This window comes from Microtus pennsylvanicus, chromosome 20 (genome assembly GCF_037038515.1).
Source record: "Microtus pennsylvanicus isolate mMicPen1 chromosome 20, mMicPen1.hap1, whole genome shotgun sequence".
Lineage (NCBI taxonomy): Eukaryota > Metazoa > Chordata > Mammalia > Rodentia > Cricetidae > Microtus > Microtus pennsylvanicus.
The window spans coordinates 16,283,937-16,300,352 of NC_134598.1; the positions used below are offsets into that span (position 1 = coordinate 16,283,937).

Genomic DNA, 16,416 nt, shown 5'->3' on the forward strand with positions numbered 1-16,416 from the left:
CTGACTTCGGTCAAAAAGCAGACATGGATCATGATTTTTTTTTTCCTCCCCGCCCACCCCCCCCCCTCCTCCTTCTCTTCTCACTTAAGAGCCCTCTGCCGACCCGTAGATTGGCAGGTCACCGGGGCGGCCTGGCGCATGTGCACTGGCTGGTCTTTGGTGGGTGAGCATGGAGCCGCGGCTGCCCTTGTCTTCAGTGGGGAGTGTTCCCTCGCGTCCCCTGACCCTAGGGGGTGTGCTGAAGCTGTGGCTGTGTGAGTTGTGGCTCCTACTGATGGGCTCTGGTTTGAACGCCAACTTCCTGCCTCATGAAGAGGATGTGGACTTTATCAATGAGTACGTGAATCTCCACAATGATATCCGAGGCTCCGTCTTCCCCGCAGGCTCTAACCTGCGCTTCATGGTGAGGCCGGAAGGCTGTTTCCCAAACCTCCCACCACCCAGGCCCCTTCGATAAAGTGTGGGGGAAACTGTCGCTCTGATAATATGATCAGTTCCTTGGTTTTACATAGGACCAAGTGTGGAAGAAGTAGGGGTACCCCTTAGAGGTGCAAATTTTAAGGGGCGACAATTTAAAAATGCTATTTTAATGCAATTGGTTTTTTTTTTTCTAAAAACATTAAGAATCGGTGCAACCTCATCAATAATCAAGCAAGTAACAAAACAAAGAGAGACTCCTTGGATCTGAACTAGTAGAAACTGAGATGCTCGGGGTAGGACAGATCCTATTTTATTTAAAATTTATTAAAAGATTGGATCTTTTGCCCATTGTAAATGTTTTCCCATTAATTCTGCCTTTATAAAACAAAACTTGTGCCGGGCGGTGGTGGTGCACGCCTCTAATCGCAGCACTCGGGAGGCAGAGGCAGGCGGATCTCTGGGAGTTCGAGGTCAGCCTGGTCTACAAGAGCTAGTTCCTGGACGGGCACCAAAGCTACAGAGAAACCCTGTCTCGAAAAAACAAAAAACAAACAAAAAAAAACTTGTTTATTAGGTTTTTTTCTTCCTTTTCTTTCCTTCTAGGTTTTCAGGGGTTTCGTTTGTTTGTTTTTATCACTGGTTTGATTTTTGCTCCCACGGGCTTGTCTTGGCCCCCTTGTTAGCCTGGATACTTCCAGGATCAGAAGGCATGGGGGCTGGAGGACTCTGTAATCAGCAGCTTCTAAAGCAGAGGACTTCAGGGGTCCTACTTACTACTCAGAGGGATAGGACCCGAGACAAACCTAGCCTTGGGAGGAGATGTGATTCCTCAAATGCCCAAAGGGTGATTAACTGGTTATTATCTAAAGACACATTATGATAAAAGAAAAGGACTTTTCTGACTGCTCACTGCCAGTCTAAATGGGCCTCTCGAACATCTGGGTAGGAAAACGCCCCTCATGAAAGGTGTTTGTTGTAAAGACTAGAAGTACTTAGAGTCTTTCTAAAAGGTAGATTGGCACAGTGGTTCCTTTGGCATTGCCCGCTCTCACCCCTTGAACACAGGGCTGTCGGCTCTCACATTGGATAGACAATCTTGTGTGCTTAACATTCCTATACTTCCAACGGGTTGCCTATCTGTTGGTAGTAAAAATGTTAAATGCGGGGCTGGAGAGATAGCCCGGTAGTTAAGAGCACTTGCTGCTCTTGCAGAGGACTTGGGTTTGATTTCTGCAGGCTACTGGAACCCAAGTTCCAAGGGGCTTCTTTGGACGTCAGGCATGCGGGTGGTGCCCGTATGTGCATGCAGGTGAAACATACATGTAAAAATAAAAATAAACATCTGTACAGAGTATTGAAGCTGTGATGAGGTCTACTTCCTTCATGCATATGCTTTTGGTACTGGCTTAGAAAAGGCATTACCAAATTCAATTTATTAAATTTTCCTCCACATTTGCAAATCAACAACAACAAAGAAGAATTTCAGGACTTACATTTAGGTCTTTGATCTGTTTGTGATTAATTTTTTTGATATGTTATAAGGGTCTAGTTCCGTTCTTTTTGCGTGGATATCCAACTTTCCCAAGACTTAGATTAAAGACTTAGTTTAAAGTACTGGGGTGTTTTTGTTTTGTTTTTGTTTAGTTTAGTTTTGTTTTGTTTTGCCTATTAAATGGTCTTGAGAGCCTGTGTATAAACCACTTTCCTGTGTGTGTGCAGAAATTTATTGCAGAGCTCTTTATCTCATCCCACAGCCTGCCAAGCCCTCTTCTGAGTTTATTTTCCTCCAGGACTTTTTCTTTAATTCTCTCCAGTGTCCCTTAAGACTCTGTTGGCATTACTTTTGGTGGGGGTCACACTACTTTACAGAATGTTTGATGTGGTGAAGGCATCTCAGTGTTAAATCTCCAAATCCCTAGCCATAGAAACCAGACTTTTCATTACTGTCTTCTTTGATTTGCTTTGGCAACATTCTATGCTTTTTAAAAAAAAGTTCAGTTTGGTTAAGGTTGTTATTATTTTTTAATATTATCATGACAGAATTATGTGCCCAAGTTTTCTGTTCAGATTGTTCGTTGATAATGTATATTAATTCATGTAATTGTGTATACTAATTTTATGACTTCCTGTTTTACTCAAATCATGTCTAAATTTCGTTGTAATCAAAATACATCCTTTAATAATTCTCTCAGTCAGGGTGTGAATAATGAGTTTCAGATTTCTGCATCCAAAGTAACCTTCATTTCTCACTCTGTAAAGCCTTCGCATTGGTTGTATATGTGTGTTTGTACATATGTGTGCAGGTATACGCGTGTGCATATTTGTTTGTGAGTATATGGAGGCCAGAGGAGATCGCACAGTGTCTTCCTTGGATGCTATCAGTCGAACTCTTTTGAGACAGCGTCTCTCACCAAGCTCAAAGTTTATTCTCTTTTTCTAGCAGCCAGCGAGGGACTAATAGGAAAATAACTTGAAAGGATGTCCAATTTTTTAAGTGTTTCTAAAAACTAATTTCCAAAACCTTTTTTTTAGTAACATTTTACCTTAAAACTTTCGCAGGTTGAGTTTGAGATGTCCACTGATGATTGTCAACTCGAGCTGTCTGTAAAGTAAGAGTGACCAGTGGAACGACAGACTGAGGACAGTGAGAAGGGCGTGGAGAATATGCGGCACTGGGGACATAGCTCTCAGTTCATGGTCTCGCTCTGTTGTGCTCGAGGGATAAGTCGTAATTGTGTTCTAAAGTAAAATGGCTGGCTGCTCCAGATGAGAAAGGAAATTTGTTTTAATATTTATTTATTTATTTATTTATTTATTTATTATGTATACAATATTCTGTCTGTGCATATGCCTGAAGGCCAGAAGAGGGCACCAGACCCCATTACAGATGGCTGTGAGCCACCATGTGGTTGCTGGGAACCGAACTCAGGACCTTTGGAAGAGCAGGCAATGCTCCCAACCTCTGAGCCATCTCTCCAGCCCGAGAAAGGAAATTTTAAGATGAAAACTTAATGAATAGAGAAAGTTGTCAGAAAGTTTGTAGGAAAGGAGTTTCAGGTATGCTATAGGTAGATTGCAATTGAATGTATTTATCGACAAGATGCTGTATGAATAAATTAAAATGTCAAAAGAGCTTGACACAAACTAGAGTGTGTGTCAGTGTGTGTGTGTGTTTGTATGTGATACTTGTGTATGTGTGTTTGTATGTGTGTGTATGCATGTGTGTGTGCACACGTACATGTGTGACGCTTCTGTGTGAGCCTGCAAGTGCATGCCCAAACAGGCCAGCAGAGGGCAGTAGGTGTCCTCCTCTCCACTCCTTAAAGATGAGACGTCTCCCTGAATCTAGTGTCGTATTTTTTTCAGCTTGAATGGAAGCCAGGAAGTCCTAGCAGTTCCTGTCTCTGCCCCCTCAGCACTGGAAGTGCAGCATCTTGAGGACCAAATGTACACTGACCTCTCTTATTATATCTGAAAAGAATATCCTATTTATAGTGAATGCTCACCAAATAGCTATTAGATGGATATTTTAATTTACTGGGCACAAAAACCAGAATATTAAAAATGTGTACTGTGATCAAACTGTAAATGTATTATATAATCCTGAAAAGACTATAGAAGATAGTATTAGAATGAATAGTTTACTCTCTCACTTGAATATTTCAGTTATAGATGTATTATTAATGGGCCTTTGTCTTAGGAAGTAGTCCTTTTATTTTTAATGGCATGAAAAGAAGATTTTCCTACAAATATTGCTCAGAAAACGAAAAGCAGAAAACACGTAAATAGTAAAGAGTTGTTCCAAGAGAGAAAACAAGAAAAAATATTAGAGCATTAAAACAACATGATTTTTAACTATCTTGTTTTCTCTGGTTTATTTTCAGACTTGGGATGTAGCTTTATCACGTACGGCTAGGGCATGGGGGAAGAAATGTTTGTATCAGCGTAATACTCATTTAAACAAAGCCTTCGAGTCCCATCCCGTGTTTAATGGTATCGGTGAAAACATGTGGGTTGGCCCTGAAAATGAATTTACCGCAAGCATCGCCATCAGAAGTTGGCATGAAGAAAAGAAAAGTTATAATTTTCAAAATGACACTTGCCTTGAGGATGAAAACTGTTCCCATTATATTCAGGTATCCGATTTGTATATTATCATTAAATTAGTAGATTTCTAAATTGCTTTGCCTAGTTTTCTGCTTTAAATTTATAAACTCAAATGATAAAATTACTCCTTTGTCTTAAACGTCCGCCATTCCAACTATTATGGGAAGAATACAAGAAATAAGCAGTGTCTGCATACCTGAATATCAAGGGGGTTGTTCCGAAACTAGCACATGGTAGAAATGCTGGGAGACTCTTAAAGAAGATAGTTTACAAATTGTTGACCATGAGCAAGCGTAAAAGGCGTCCTAATGCCCACAGATCAGTAGGTAGACTGTAGCTAATCGGCTGACTTCTAGTGTTATTTCCACCACCCATGCCCAGAACCCCAGATGTCCTCCTTACCCTCTAAAAAGTCTCAATCACCTTTAATTTTATGTACCCATTTCTATTATTTTACACAGTAACCAAAACACGGAGAACAGAGACCTTGTCTTTTTACCCACATATTCTCACAACAACATGACTCTGCGCAGTTTCTTCTCAGTTTATGTCAGAAATTAAAAAGATTTTGAATGAACGTGAATTTGTTTAAAACATGACATGATCTCAATCAGCTTACATCATATTCCATTTAAAACATAATTTTGAAATTATGGCTTTGAACTCCACTCTTTTTTTAACAAATGAATTCTTCTAAGAATTTTTGATCCATTCTTTTTTATTAGTTCCTCCTTATTATACATAGCAAGGCTAGACTCCTTAATATAATTTTATTCCCCTTCCTGTTACTATACTGTTTTCTCTTCTGTGATTCAAGCCGCCAAGACATTCTTGTCCCTTATATTGGACCTGGTAGACTTTGCTTCAACTCTTATATTTTATTATATTATCTTGTTATTTTTGCAGTAGTAGGAATAGCCCCCAGGGCCTCACACATGTTACTTGGCAAGTGGTCTCGCTTAGATTTTCGTCTCTTTTCTTTAATATATCACTATATTTCTTCAATAATTAAAATTTTACAACAACGTAAGTTGGTTAAAAATTAAGTAGGAGATAGAAATGGTTCCCCTTCCCCACAAGTTATGAGCCAAAAGAACTTTCTTCTTACTTGAAATTTTACTAATAATTGAGATTACACAGAGAATTTCTGGAATGTCTCTCATTATTCCAGTCCCTTTCCCCTTGTAATTCAGGGTCTGATTCTCTGTAATAGGGAACAGATATCCTCTAGGTCTTTCCTCATGGAAAGCCCATACTTTCTTTCATTTTGTGGTGCAGCTTCCTCTATAAGAGGAAAGACAGATGCTGGTGCCTTGTTACTCTCGCATCTTCCTGCCTGCCTGTAGCCCTATTATTTCTCTTTTCTCCCTTCTGCTAGAAACTTCCACCTCTACAAACTTTTCTTCTTCTCACTCTGATCTTTCTTCCTGACTGCCAAAGATGTAAAACTGTTCAATTTAATCGGGTATTGGCAAATTGCCTCTTCAGTGATGATTTCCACTGTGCATTGTCCTGCATCAGTGTTCTTCAGTCGTTTCCATCATAAGAAACTATGAGGATGTTGATGTAACTACATTTGGGAAATGCTCCCCGAGAACATGGCAGTGCTTTGCTTGGGTCGAAAAGCAATTTTGGATCATGCTTGAATTTCTTGGTTAAAGATTCTGTGTGGATGGAATATAGTGTGTATAGTGTAAGTACTGCTAAATGAATTTCACATTGCCTTTGACATGTTTATTTCAGCTTGTTTGGGACAACTCCTACAAAGTTGGTTGTGCTGTTACTCCATGCCGAAGGATTGGAAATATCCACTTTGCAGCACTTTTCATATGCAACTATGCACCAGGGTGAGTGATTTTAAAGCAATAATCCTTGCTTGTGATGTGTGTTTGAAAAGAACTCCGCAGCGTTACCCTCTGACCTCCACAGGTACACCAGGGCGCCCCATCTATGTGTGCGTGTGTATGTGTGCGCACAGCAATAACTAAATAAGCAAAATTTAATGTTTAAAGTTCTCTGAAGTTGTGTGAACTTAGCACATCTGAGAAGGGGGTAACTATGGTTAGAGGTTGAGGTGAAGAGTAGGTGTAAGTAGATAAAACCGAAAAAAGATGCCATGTTAAAGATCCTGGAATTGATTTGGGGAGTGGCAATGTCATTGGAAACTCATAAGCAATTGTCTGCCATAATCTCATTTTTACTTTGTAAGGAATGTTTTATTTTTATTACTCTAGGTGCTCCGTAGAGCGTAGACTACAGAGAGAGCATGTGCAATCAGGGTAACCCCTTAGTGCAGACACACACGGTGGTATCTGGAGTAGGGGCTTAGCACATGGACTGGTTTTCTACCGCTGCACACTAAATAGCACAAACACAGTGCTTATGAACAGCATTCCCTTGCTGTCAACTCTTAGGTCATGAGTTCTGCCACATAATGGCTGGGTTTAGTGCTTAGGGCCTCCGAGACAAAAATCAGTGTGTCTACTACGTTATCAATGGGGGCAACCTGTTCCAAACTCCTTCAAGCTGAATTCATCGAGAATTCAGTTCCTTGAGGCTTGTTGGACTCAAGGTTCCCATTTGCCTCCTGAATGTCAGCCAATGAATGAACATGCTAGCAAGCAGAGGGCAAGCATGCAAAAAGCAAAAGCTTCCTTTTTCCATGTCCAGCAGAAAGTGTAGTCCAGATTATGAGTGCATCTCCCATCCCATCCCAGGGTCCAGATCAAAGGTGTGCATCTTCCTACCTCAAAGGTCCGAACTAGAAGTGGATTCCCCCACTTTAAGCCAAGCAAAAATATATATGTGTGTGTATATATATATATATATATACATACATACATATACATATATGTGTGTGTGTGTGTATATATATCACAGGCGTAGCCACCCTTTCTGGATTTAGTTCATTCTGGATGGAGTCATATTGACCACCAAGCACAGGCATCAAAGTCTCTGCTGCCTAGAAAAGCTTCTTTGGTGAGAGTGAAAACTGCACTTTTCTGTGTGTGTAAGAATAAATCTTTAGACTGCGGTGAGAAACTACCCTGATTTAGGCAAGTGACAGCAGTAAGCTGTCCTCTGAGCTCCATGGCCTTGCCAGCCATAAGAACTCAGTGCACAGTTCCGGCCTGGACTCCTTCCTGTCAATCAGGGCTGCAGCCCAATTAGGTGGCTGCTATTGGACACCGAGGTTAGTCATCTAACAGCATTGTGAATCAAGTTTCAATGAACACTGATATGCAAATATCTCTGCCCTATATCTGCTCAAAGTTGAGTCTATTTTCTTAACGAGGTCATCTTCCTCAAATTGTAAAATATGGGAAAAATGTTGTTCAATTGGCATAAATTAATAATGTAACATAAATTTAATAAGCATTAAATGGCATAAAAACTGAGTGTTTTCTTACTTTCTACTTTTTTTCTAGAGGAACGCTGACAAGGAGGCCTTATCAAGCAGGGACAGTTTGTTCTCGGTGTGACAATGCCGACAGATGCACAGACTTTCTATGCAGTAAGATAAAATAAATCCGTAAGATGTAAGACTGTAAGAGAGCAGAGTGGCTGACACTCACTTTATTGTCCTGTTATTATTGATCCCGACTCTAATGTTGTCACTGTTCTGTCGCTATACTGTGCACCTATAGGTATTTCCAACTGCAGAGCCTTCTCTGCTCTCCTTGGCCCCATTGCTTCCTGTAAGGAAACATAGGTGTCTCAGGGTTAAGGAAAGAGAGCTAACAGTTACTCTCTCAAAGAACTTCACGTGGTCTGTCAACATGAGAAGGATGCAAATAGATCCATATCTATCCCCATGTACAAAACTCAAGTCCAAATGGATCAAAGACTTCGATATAAATCCAGCTACACTGAACCTCATAGAACAGAAAGTGCGGAATAACCTTGAACACATGGGCATAGGAGATCACGTCCTAAATATAACACTAGTAGCAGACACTGAGACCAACAATAAGTAAATGGGACCTCCTGAAACTGAGAAGCTTCTGTAAAGCAAAGGACACAGTTAACAAGACAAAATGCTAGCTTATTGAATGAGAAAAAAAAATCTTCACCAATCCCATATCAGATAGAGAGCTGATCTCTAAAATATACAAAAAAAAAACTCAAGAAATTGATCATCAACGAACAAATAATCCAATAAAAAATGGGGTACAGACCTAAACAGAGAACTCTCAATAGATCAATCTAAAATAGCTGAAAGACAGCTAAGGAAATGCTCAACATCCTTAACCATCAGAGAAATGCAAATCAAAACAACTCTGAGATTCCATCTTACACCTGTAAGAATGGCCAAGATCACTTCCTAGCTCTCCTTCTGGCTTTGTGTGTGACATAGACAGGAGACTTTGTGTTGTTCCCGCTCGGTTCACCGCACATTTGTTTTTAGTCTTTAGAGGTGGAAGGTCATTTTGTTATCCCCTCCAACATCAGAGACTCTTCCGTCATTTCTAGTTTGTTACTGAGTCCTCCCACATTACATCGTCGCGGTTGTCACTGTATTTCTCACTTCTAAATATCTTATTTGGTTCCTCTCTAAAATACAGCTGACATTTTCCGCCTGGCCTTTCCTTTGAAGGGTGTTTTCTAATAATTTCAATATCTGTTTTGTCTTGTCATTGGTGATTATTACATACCTTTCTCATTTGAGTTGAAAATTTCATGACCAAATTATATCCCAGAACTTGGAATACTTCATTATAAAATATTTGTTTCTTACTTAAAAATTTTATGTAGGATATTAATATTATTCTCTTTTGAAATTAAAATATAATTATATCATTTTATACTTTCCCTTTTCTCCTTCAAGCCCCATCCACCCCTGCTCGCTCTCAAATCCATGGCCGATATTCGCTTTAATTGTCATGACAAATACATATATATGTGTGTGTGTGTGTGGTGTATGTATATTTGTGTGTGTATATTACTAAATACTTAAATATAGTCTCCTCGGTCTATATGTTACTTGTATGTATATGACTTCAAGACTGGCCACTTGATTTTGATAAAGAAAATTGAGAGAATCTTCCCTGAGGAAGACTGGTTTCTCCTGCTTTCAGCATTCCTTAGTTCTTTGTCTAGGGTTTCCTACTCCTTCAGCCAAAAGCAGAGTCCTCTTCCGGGTTCTGCCCAAACCAGAGAGTCCACAGCGCTGGAGGAAGTATTGCGTTTCAGTGGGGAAGTACTGGAGATGGGAAAGCCAGTAGACACAGCAGTTCATCGGCACTTTGAAGCCTGAGGTTCTCTCTCAGTCTGCCTTCAGATAGTTGCTCATCAGAGTTATCATAATGCTCTCCCATGAATCCTATGCTACATGTATAGTTTTATTCTATAATGGGCAAGAAAAGTTAAAATATGGCTTCTACCATCTTCTTTAGAACCACAATTGTAAATTCAGTTCCTAAGCAGTGATTTAAGTTCCACTGTTCCGCTTTCTCTTTAAAAACCACTGGGAAAGCCGGGCGGTGGTGGCGCACGCCTTTAATCCCAACACTCGGGAGGCAGAGGCAGGCGGATCTCTGTGAGTTTGAGGCTAGCCTGGTCTACAAGAGCTAGTTCCAGGACAGGAACCAAAAAGCTATGGAGAGACCCTGTCTCGAAAAATTAAAAAAAAAAAACAAACCCACTGGGAATCAGAAGGAAGAAATAAGTATGTTTTGTCGTCATTAGAACTGAGTTATTTCTCTCACTGTCCTATATATGTCCAAAGGCCATTGGGTTTCAAGACTGTGTCTGCAGTTGTAGATCCCAAATCCAAAGGAAGACATTTTCAAGCGTCAGATAGAAGACCCGAGACACAACCTCCCAAGTCCTTTTCTCACCCAATAGGGCCAAACCACAGAGCCTGGACTCAACCTCTCATCGACATTTTTCCACCAATGAGAAACATAAGAGCCCACCTGCAGTCCAGAGAGTAATGCTCTTCAGCTTTAAGTTTCTCCAGGATGTACAGATGTTCCTTTCTGAGGAAAGGTAAGCTAGTAATTAACCAAAAATGGTTACTACTAATTATTGGTTAAGATGGGGTGATGCCTATGGTTTTGTGTGGCTACTAAGAGCAGAGAAAGGGCAACAAAACCAGCAATTCTCTCTTTCTTGAGTAACCACTAACGCTCCTGTTGCAGCAATGTCTTCGGAACTAGGCGATCTAGTTCTCCTACAGCTTCCAAATATTGCAGTTGTTCTAATGAATGGCAAATTCTAAAACTATGCAGAAGATAGCGTTCGTAGAATTCTTGATTCTGGTTTCAGCTCTACAGTAAAGATTGGGCTTTGCACAGGTGTTGCAGTAATTCCACACTGACAAGGTGACATTCTCACTTAAGGGGAAAACATCGATTTGTCTTCAACTTCCGTACTGTACGTTCAGAACAAAGAAACAGTGGAATGAGGCCTATTTTGCCTTTACATGTAGAGAGTTAACCAACAATCTATACATAGCTAAACTTTGTACACAATTTAAAGACAAATAAACATTTTTTTTCTGGGAGCAGCAGGAACTGTTGATACGCAGTTCACATGAGTGCTTCCCCAACAAACTCCTGAAGATGCTGAGGGTGGGAGAAGTTGCAGTGAAAGACATTTGTAAGAATTACATTATAATTAATAGACTTTAAAAAAACTGACCATTGTTATTACCAAGAAAAGGTAAAAAAAATAGCAAGATGGAAAATGGCATAATTAAGCCAGATGTGGTGACGCACACCTTTAATCCCAACACTTCAGAGGCAGAGGCAGGTGGATATCTGTGAGTTCAAGGTCAGCCTGGTCTACAGAGCTAGTTCCAGGACAGCCAGGACTGTTACACAGGGAAACCCTGTCTCAAAACAACAAAAGAAAGAAAATAAAGAGGAAAAAGGAGAGAGAGATAATTAACACAGTGTGCATATATGAAATTGTGAAAAAATAAAACTAAAATATAAAAATTATGTAATTAATAAAATGGGAGAAGATACAGATTTTGATGTTCATATCCTTTATATCCAAGGACCAAAATTAAGACTTAAAAGGTGATAGACATGGGCTTTAAAAAAGGCTGAGTGATCATTTTGCTCAATTGCCAGGAAGATCAGTGGTCAGGAACCTCAGTAGTCAGGAGGCTCAGTGGTCAGGAACCTCAGTAGTCAGGAGGCTCAGTGGTCAGGAACCTCAGTAGTCAGGAGCATCAGTGGTCAGGAACCTCAGTAGTCAGGAGGCTCAGTGGTCAGGAACCTCAGTGGTCAGGAGGCTCAGTGGTCAGGAACCTCAGTGGTCAGGAGGCTCAGTGGTCAGGAACCTCAGTGGTCAGGAGGCTCAGTGGTCAGGAACCTCAGTGGTCAGGAGCATCAGTGGTCAGGTGGCTCAATGGTCAGGAGCCTCAGTGATCAGGAACCTCAGTGGTCAGGAGGCTCAGTGGTCAGAAAGCTCAGTGGTCAGGAATCTCAGTGGTTAGGAGGCTCAGGAGTCAGGAGGCTCAGTGGTCAGGAGCATCAGTGGTCAGGAGGCTCAGTGGTCAGGAATCTCAGTGGTTAGGAGGCTCAGGAGTCAGGAGGCTCAGTGGTCAGGAGCATCAGTGGTCAGGAGGCTCAGTGGTCAGGAACCTCAGTGGTCAGGAGGCTCAGTGGTCAGGAACCTCAGTGGTCAGGAGGCTCAGTGGTCAGGAACCTCAGTGGTCAGGAGGCTCAGTGGTCAGGAACCTCAGTGGTCAGGAACCTCAGTGGTCAGGAGGCTCAGTGGTCAGGAACCTCAGTGGTTAGGAGGCTCAGTGGTCAGGAGCATCAGTGGTCAGGTGGCTCAATGGTCAGGAGCCTCAGTGATCAGGAGCATCAGTGGTCAGGTGGCTCAGTGGTTAGGAGGCTCAGTGGTCAGGTGGCTCAGCAGTCAGGTGGCTCAGTGATCAGGTGGCTCAGTGGTCATGTGTTTCAGTGGTCAGGAGGCTCAGCAGTCAGGTGGCTCAGTGGTCAGGCAGCTCAGAGGTCATGAAGCTCAGTGGTCAGATAGCTCAAAGCCACCAGTAACTCCAGTTCCATGAGACACCACACCTAGCCTCCCTCACCCACATGAACTAAAACCTTTTCTTCAAGAGCAGATAAACAGTGTATCTACAAATAAATTTAAATTTGTCTAAGTATTTAACAAACTACAAAAATAAAAGAAAAATGTAACAAAAGGAAACTAATGGTGACAAATGAAGAACAGTGGCAAGGAAGAAGATGCTGTGACATCGCTGCCTCTGCTAACCGGTCATTACGTGCATCACCCGTGCGGCTGAAGAGAACCTGCACACCAGATAGAGCAGGATTCCTTTTTAAGGATAATCTGATTAGGAGCCGCCTCTTAAACTGTGAAGGACCAACACCAAGATGCTAAAATGACAGCGAAGGCACAGCAGAGTTCAGGAGCCTAAGAAATAAACTCTAAACTTCACCATGGAGATGCTACCAACGTAAGACAAAGCCCTCATTGGCACTGCGCTGTCCCCCTGTGCCCACTAGTGACCCTCTCACTGCAAGTCGAGAATGATTGGCCTAGAAAAGAGAGTGGCTCCAGGTGGGAGGGGAGGCGGGGAGGAAGTAGGAGTACAGGGAGGGGAAACTGTAATCAGGGTTATTATGTGAGAAAAGAATCTGTTTTCAGTAGAAGGAAAATAATGATCTGACCCTCTCCACCCAGTTAAGCAGAAGAAAAGGAATTTGTCTACTTTCAAATGTAATTATCTCATTGAAAAAAAAAAATAACTAAAGTCAGTGAATCCCAGGTGGTGGACTTGACCTTGCTGTTTCAGAAACGAAGATGAAACATGAAGAAAACTGAGAATTACATGAGAAATGAGTAGATCCATATTACTTTGGAATAATATAAATGGGGGCGGTGCCCTTAGCCGGTCGAAGTGGAGTGTTTAGCTAAGGTGACACAATGCTTTGAGGTGTCGTCAGTCCTAGAATCCATATCTCCTTAGCTCTGTGTTTCTCTATCCAACCAGGCTGGCTTCTACAGAAACAATAATGTAGTATGCTTGGCTACTAGTCAGAACAGGACGTCAAAGACTTTAGATCCGTGGGTCTCAACCTTCCTAATGCTGTGACCCTTTAATACAGTTTCCCGTGTTGTGGTGATTCCCAGCCATAAAATTATTTCCATCACTACTTCATAACTGTAATTTTGCTACTGTTATGAATCTTGAGCTAATATCTGCTATGTAAGATATCCGATATGCGACCCCAGGTTGAGAACCACTGCCTTAGAGTCTAAGAGCGTGAAGGATGGTCGCAGTGTTGTTGGGAATATTCTTATAGAAGTAGGGGGAAAAAATGTATGCATTCCTTTACAGACTCTTTCTCTTTCTAGGTAACGCAGATCGTGACCAAGCTACATGTAGGTATTGTTGTCCTTTATTTCTTAAACAAATTCGCCATTTCCACATGAAATCTCGCGTTCTTCAAGTTCTTGTGTATTTACAGATTACCAGTTCTGGTACCCACCGTGGGAAGTGCCCCGCCCACTTGTGTGCGATCCTCTGTGCTTGTTCACCATTTTCCTGAGAGGGGCGTGTTTCATGCTGTGCGTCATCGTTGTCTTCGTCATACAGTCTCGATTTCCAGATGTCTTAGCCGAAAAGCAGATGCTCTCCGACAGTAGAAGATTCTCAACAGAGGAGGAAATGAGAAGCAAGGAAGAAGAAGGCGAGATGGAGGGGACCAGTGAGGAAGGAGAGGAAGAGGAAGATGAAGGCTAGAGAGAGGATCACCTAACAGAAGCCAAAGCCCAATAGAAAAGAAAATACCAAAGCACTGAAAATAGAATGCTGAACTTTAAGAAGAAAATATACAAACCTCAACTGTAATAGTTTTCCATTTTTCTACACTTACTTAACAAATTTAAGTTGGAAAGCACAAACAGTGTGAATTGAAAGCGTGCATTGCACAGAAAATATTAAGCTCTTCAAGACAGATAACCACAACAACAAAAGGTTGACTTAAAAGTTCTTTATGGTATCTGGTAAAAAGAGGGAATATTTATATTTCCATTTCTCTGTGTAGCCTTTTTATATGTGTTAACAAGTATCTGAAGTATTAAGTTAATGAAATCACCCACATAAATAAGGTGCTTAGAACCACTCCAAGTTTACAATAGTCATTTGATAAATATTAGCTTGTTCTTACTATTATTATTATAATTAACAGTAGTAGTGTATGTGATATTTCCATGTGATATCAAAACATAAAGTGGTGTTTATGTATATTTGTGAAACAGTTTCCTTGACACAGTTAGAAGATAAGTGTATAATTCCTACTTCGTGGTCAGTAATTCATCAAAGACTTTTGGCGGTTTTTGTCTTATAGGTCTAATAAATCCAAAAACAATTCATTGTAAATAAGCAATATGGCTATTTTAAGTGTATATGATAAAGTGCACTTCAAGTAATTATTTACAGTTAGAATGTTTAGATTCCCGACCAACTGCCGCCCCATCGCAGCCAGACGCGGATGCTGCAGGAGCACTCCCCTGCCCACCCCGCCCCTGCAGCCCAGCCAAGCCCAGGAGTTGAGTGGGAGTTGGCTGCTGGGCCCAAGAGCAGCCATAGGAGCCCGCCATGGGGACACACTGTTGGCCGGCTGGGCCCGGGAGGGGCCACACCACCACCATCTGAGCTAGGATGTCCCGACATGAAGGTGTCAGCTGTGATGCATGTTTAAAAGGAAACTTTCGAGGTCGCAGATACAAGGGTTTAATTTGCTACGATGACGATCTTTGTGCATCTTGTTATGAAAGCGGGGCAACAGCAACAAGGCATACAACTGACCACCCGATGCCGTGCGGATTATTAACAAGGGTAGATTTTGATTTGTACTATGGTGGGGAAGCTTTCTCTGTAGAGCAGCCACAGTCTTTTGCTTGTCCCTATTGTGGAAAAAACGGGCTACACGGAAACATCTCTTCAAAAACTTGTTACTTCTGAACATGCGGAAACATCAACAGAAGTGATTTGTCCGATATGTGCGGCGTTACCTGGAGGCGATCCTAATCATCTCACGGGTGACTTCGCAGCTCTTCTGACACTTGAACACAGAGCCCCTAGAGGTTTAGATGAATTGAGTGGTATTTTGCCCTGGCTGGGGGCTGGGAGGCCCTCGCCCTTGCAGATCAAACAGACACCTTTACCGTTCCACGGGCGGGCTCTCCTCTTCACCGATTTCCTACTCTCCAAGCAGTAAGGAAGCCATGGATCCTATAGCTGAGCGGTTATCTCAGTTATCAGGAGTGAGATGTTTTGAAGGAGGACAGCTTAACTCTTCAGGGCCCTTCTGCTTCTCAGTTGCAACAATTGCAGATGCAGCTGTGACTTGAGCGGCAGCATACGCAGGCAGCGGGGCAACAACGGGGAGACAGCTCGCAACGCCGCCGGTGCAGGAACACAAGCTGCATCACCACCACAATCACACAGTCCACAGCCACAGCCAACACAGCCAGCAAGGAGAACAGCCAGCAGGCTCTCCAGAACTCCCAGTCCCTATTAACAAGGTTGAATGATCCCAAAATGTCTGCAGCAGAACGCCAGTCCATGGAAAGCGAGCGCACAGACCGCGGCCTGTTTGTCCAGGATCTCCTTTCTGCCCGCTTTTATTTTTTAGTGCCTGAAGAGAGCTCGTCCTCACATGAGGATGCTTGTATTCAAGGGTCAGGTAGAAGATGGCGGATTCTGGTGCTAGGGGCTGTGTAGATATTATGCCTTTAAATGTTGCTTCAGAAAACCTAAATTTAAAAAAGAGTAATAATGAAAATGAGCCTCCACCACCTCCTCTTTGATGACCTCCCCACTCGCAGACAATGTCCTCTGTGCTGTATTTGCCAATAAAAGTGGACAACAGCTATCCTGGGTTTGTTTGGTGA

The 16,416-nt window shown here is 42.0% G+C and overlaps 1 protein-coding gene and 1 pseudogene across 1 annotated transcript; both read left to right on the forward strand.

Annotated features, from left to right (window-relative positions):
• Window positions 1-169: 169 nt before the first annotated feature.
• On the forward strand, window positions 170-14,260 carry Glipr1l2 (GLIPR1 like 2). Its single transcript, XM_075954516.1, has 6 exons — window positions 170-403; window positions 4,305-4,556; window positions 6,271-6,374; window positions 7,956-8,041; window positions 13,873-13,899; window positions 13,986-14,260. The coding sequence occupies exons 1-6, from the start codon at window positions 170-172 to the stop codon at window positions 14,258-14,260; spliced, it is 978 nt and encodes a 325-aa protein (XP_075810631.1).
• A 19-nt stretch (window positions 14,261-14,279) lies between these two features.
• Window positions 14,280-16,370, forward strand: LOC142838849 (E3 ubiquitin-protein ligase KCMF1 pseudogene; annotated as a pseudogene).
• Window positions 16,371-16,416: the final 46 nt, after the last annotated feature.

Bases quoted from the DNA above. Each gene is read 5' to 3' on its own strand.
- Glipr1l2 (XM_075954516.1), top strand. From the start codon at position 170: ATGGAGCCGCGGCTGCCCTTGTCTTCAGTGGGGAGTGTTCCCTCGCGT. The intron at 404-4,304 runs GTGAGGCCGGAA...GTTTATTTTCAG, and splicing joins GCTCTAACCTGCGCTTCATG to ACTTGGGATGTAGCTTTATC. The intron at 8,042-13,872 runs GTAAGATAAAAT...TTCTCTTTCTAG, and splicing joins ATGCACAGACTTTCTATGCA to GTAACGCAGATCGTGACCAA.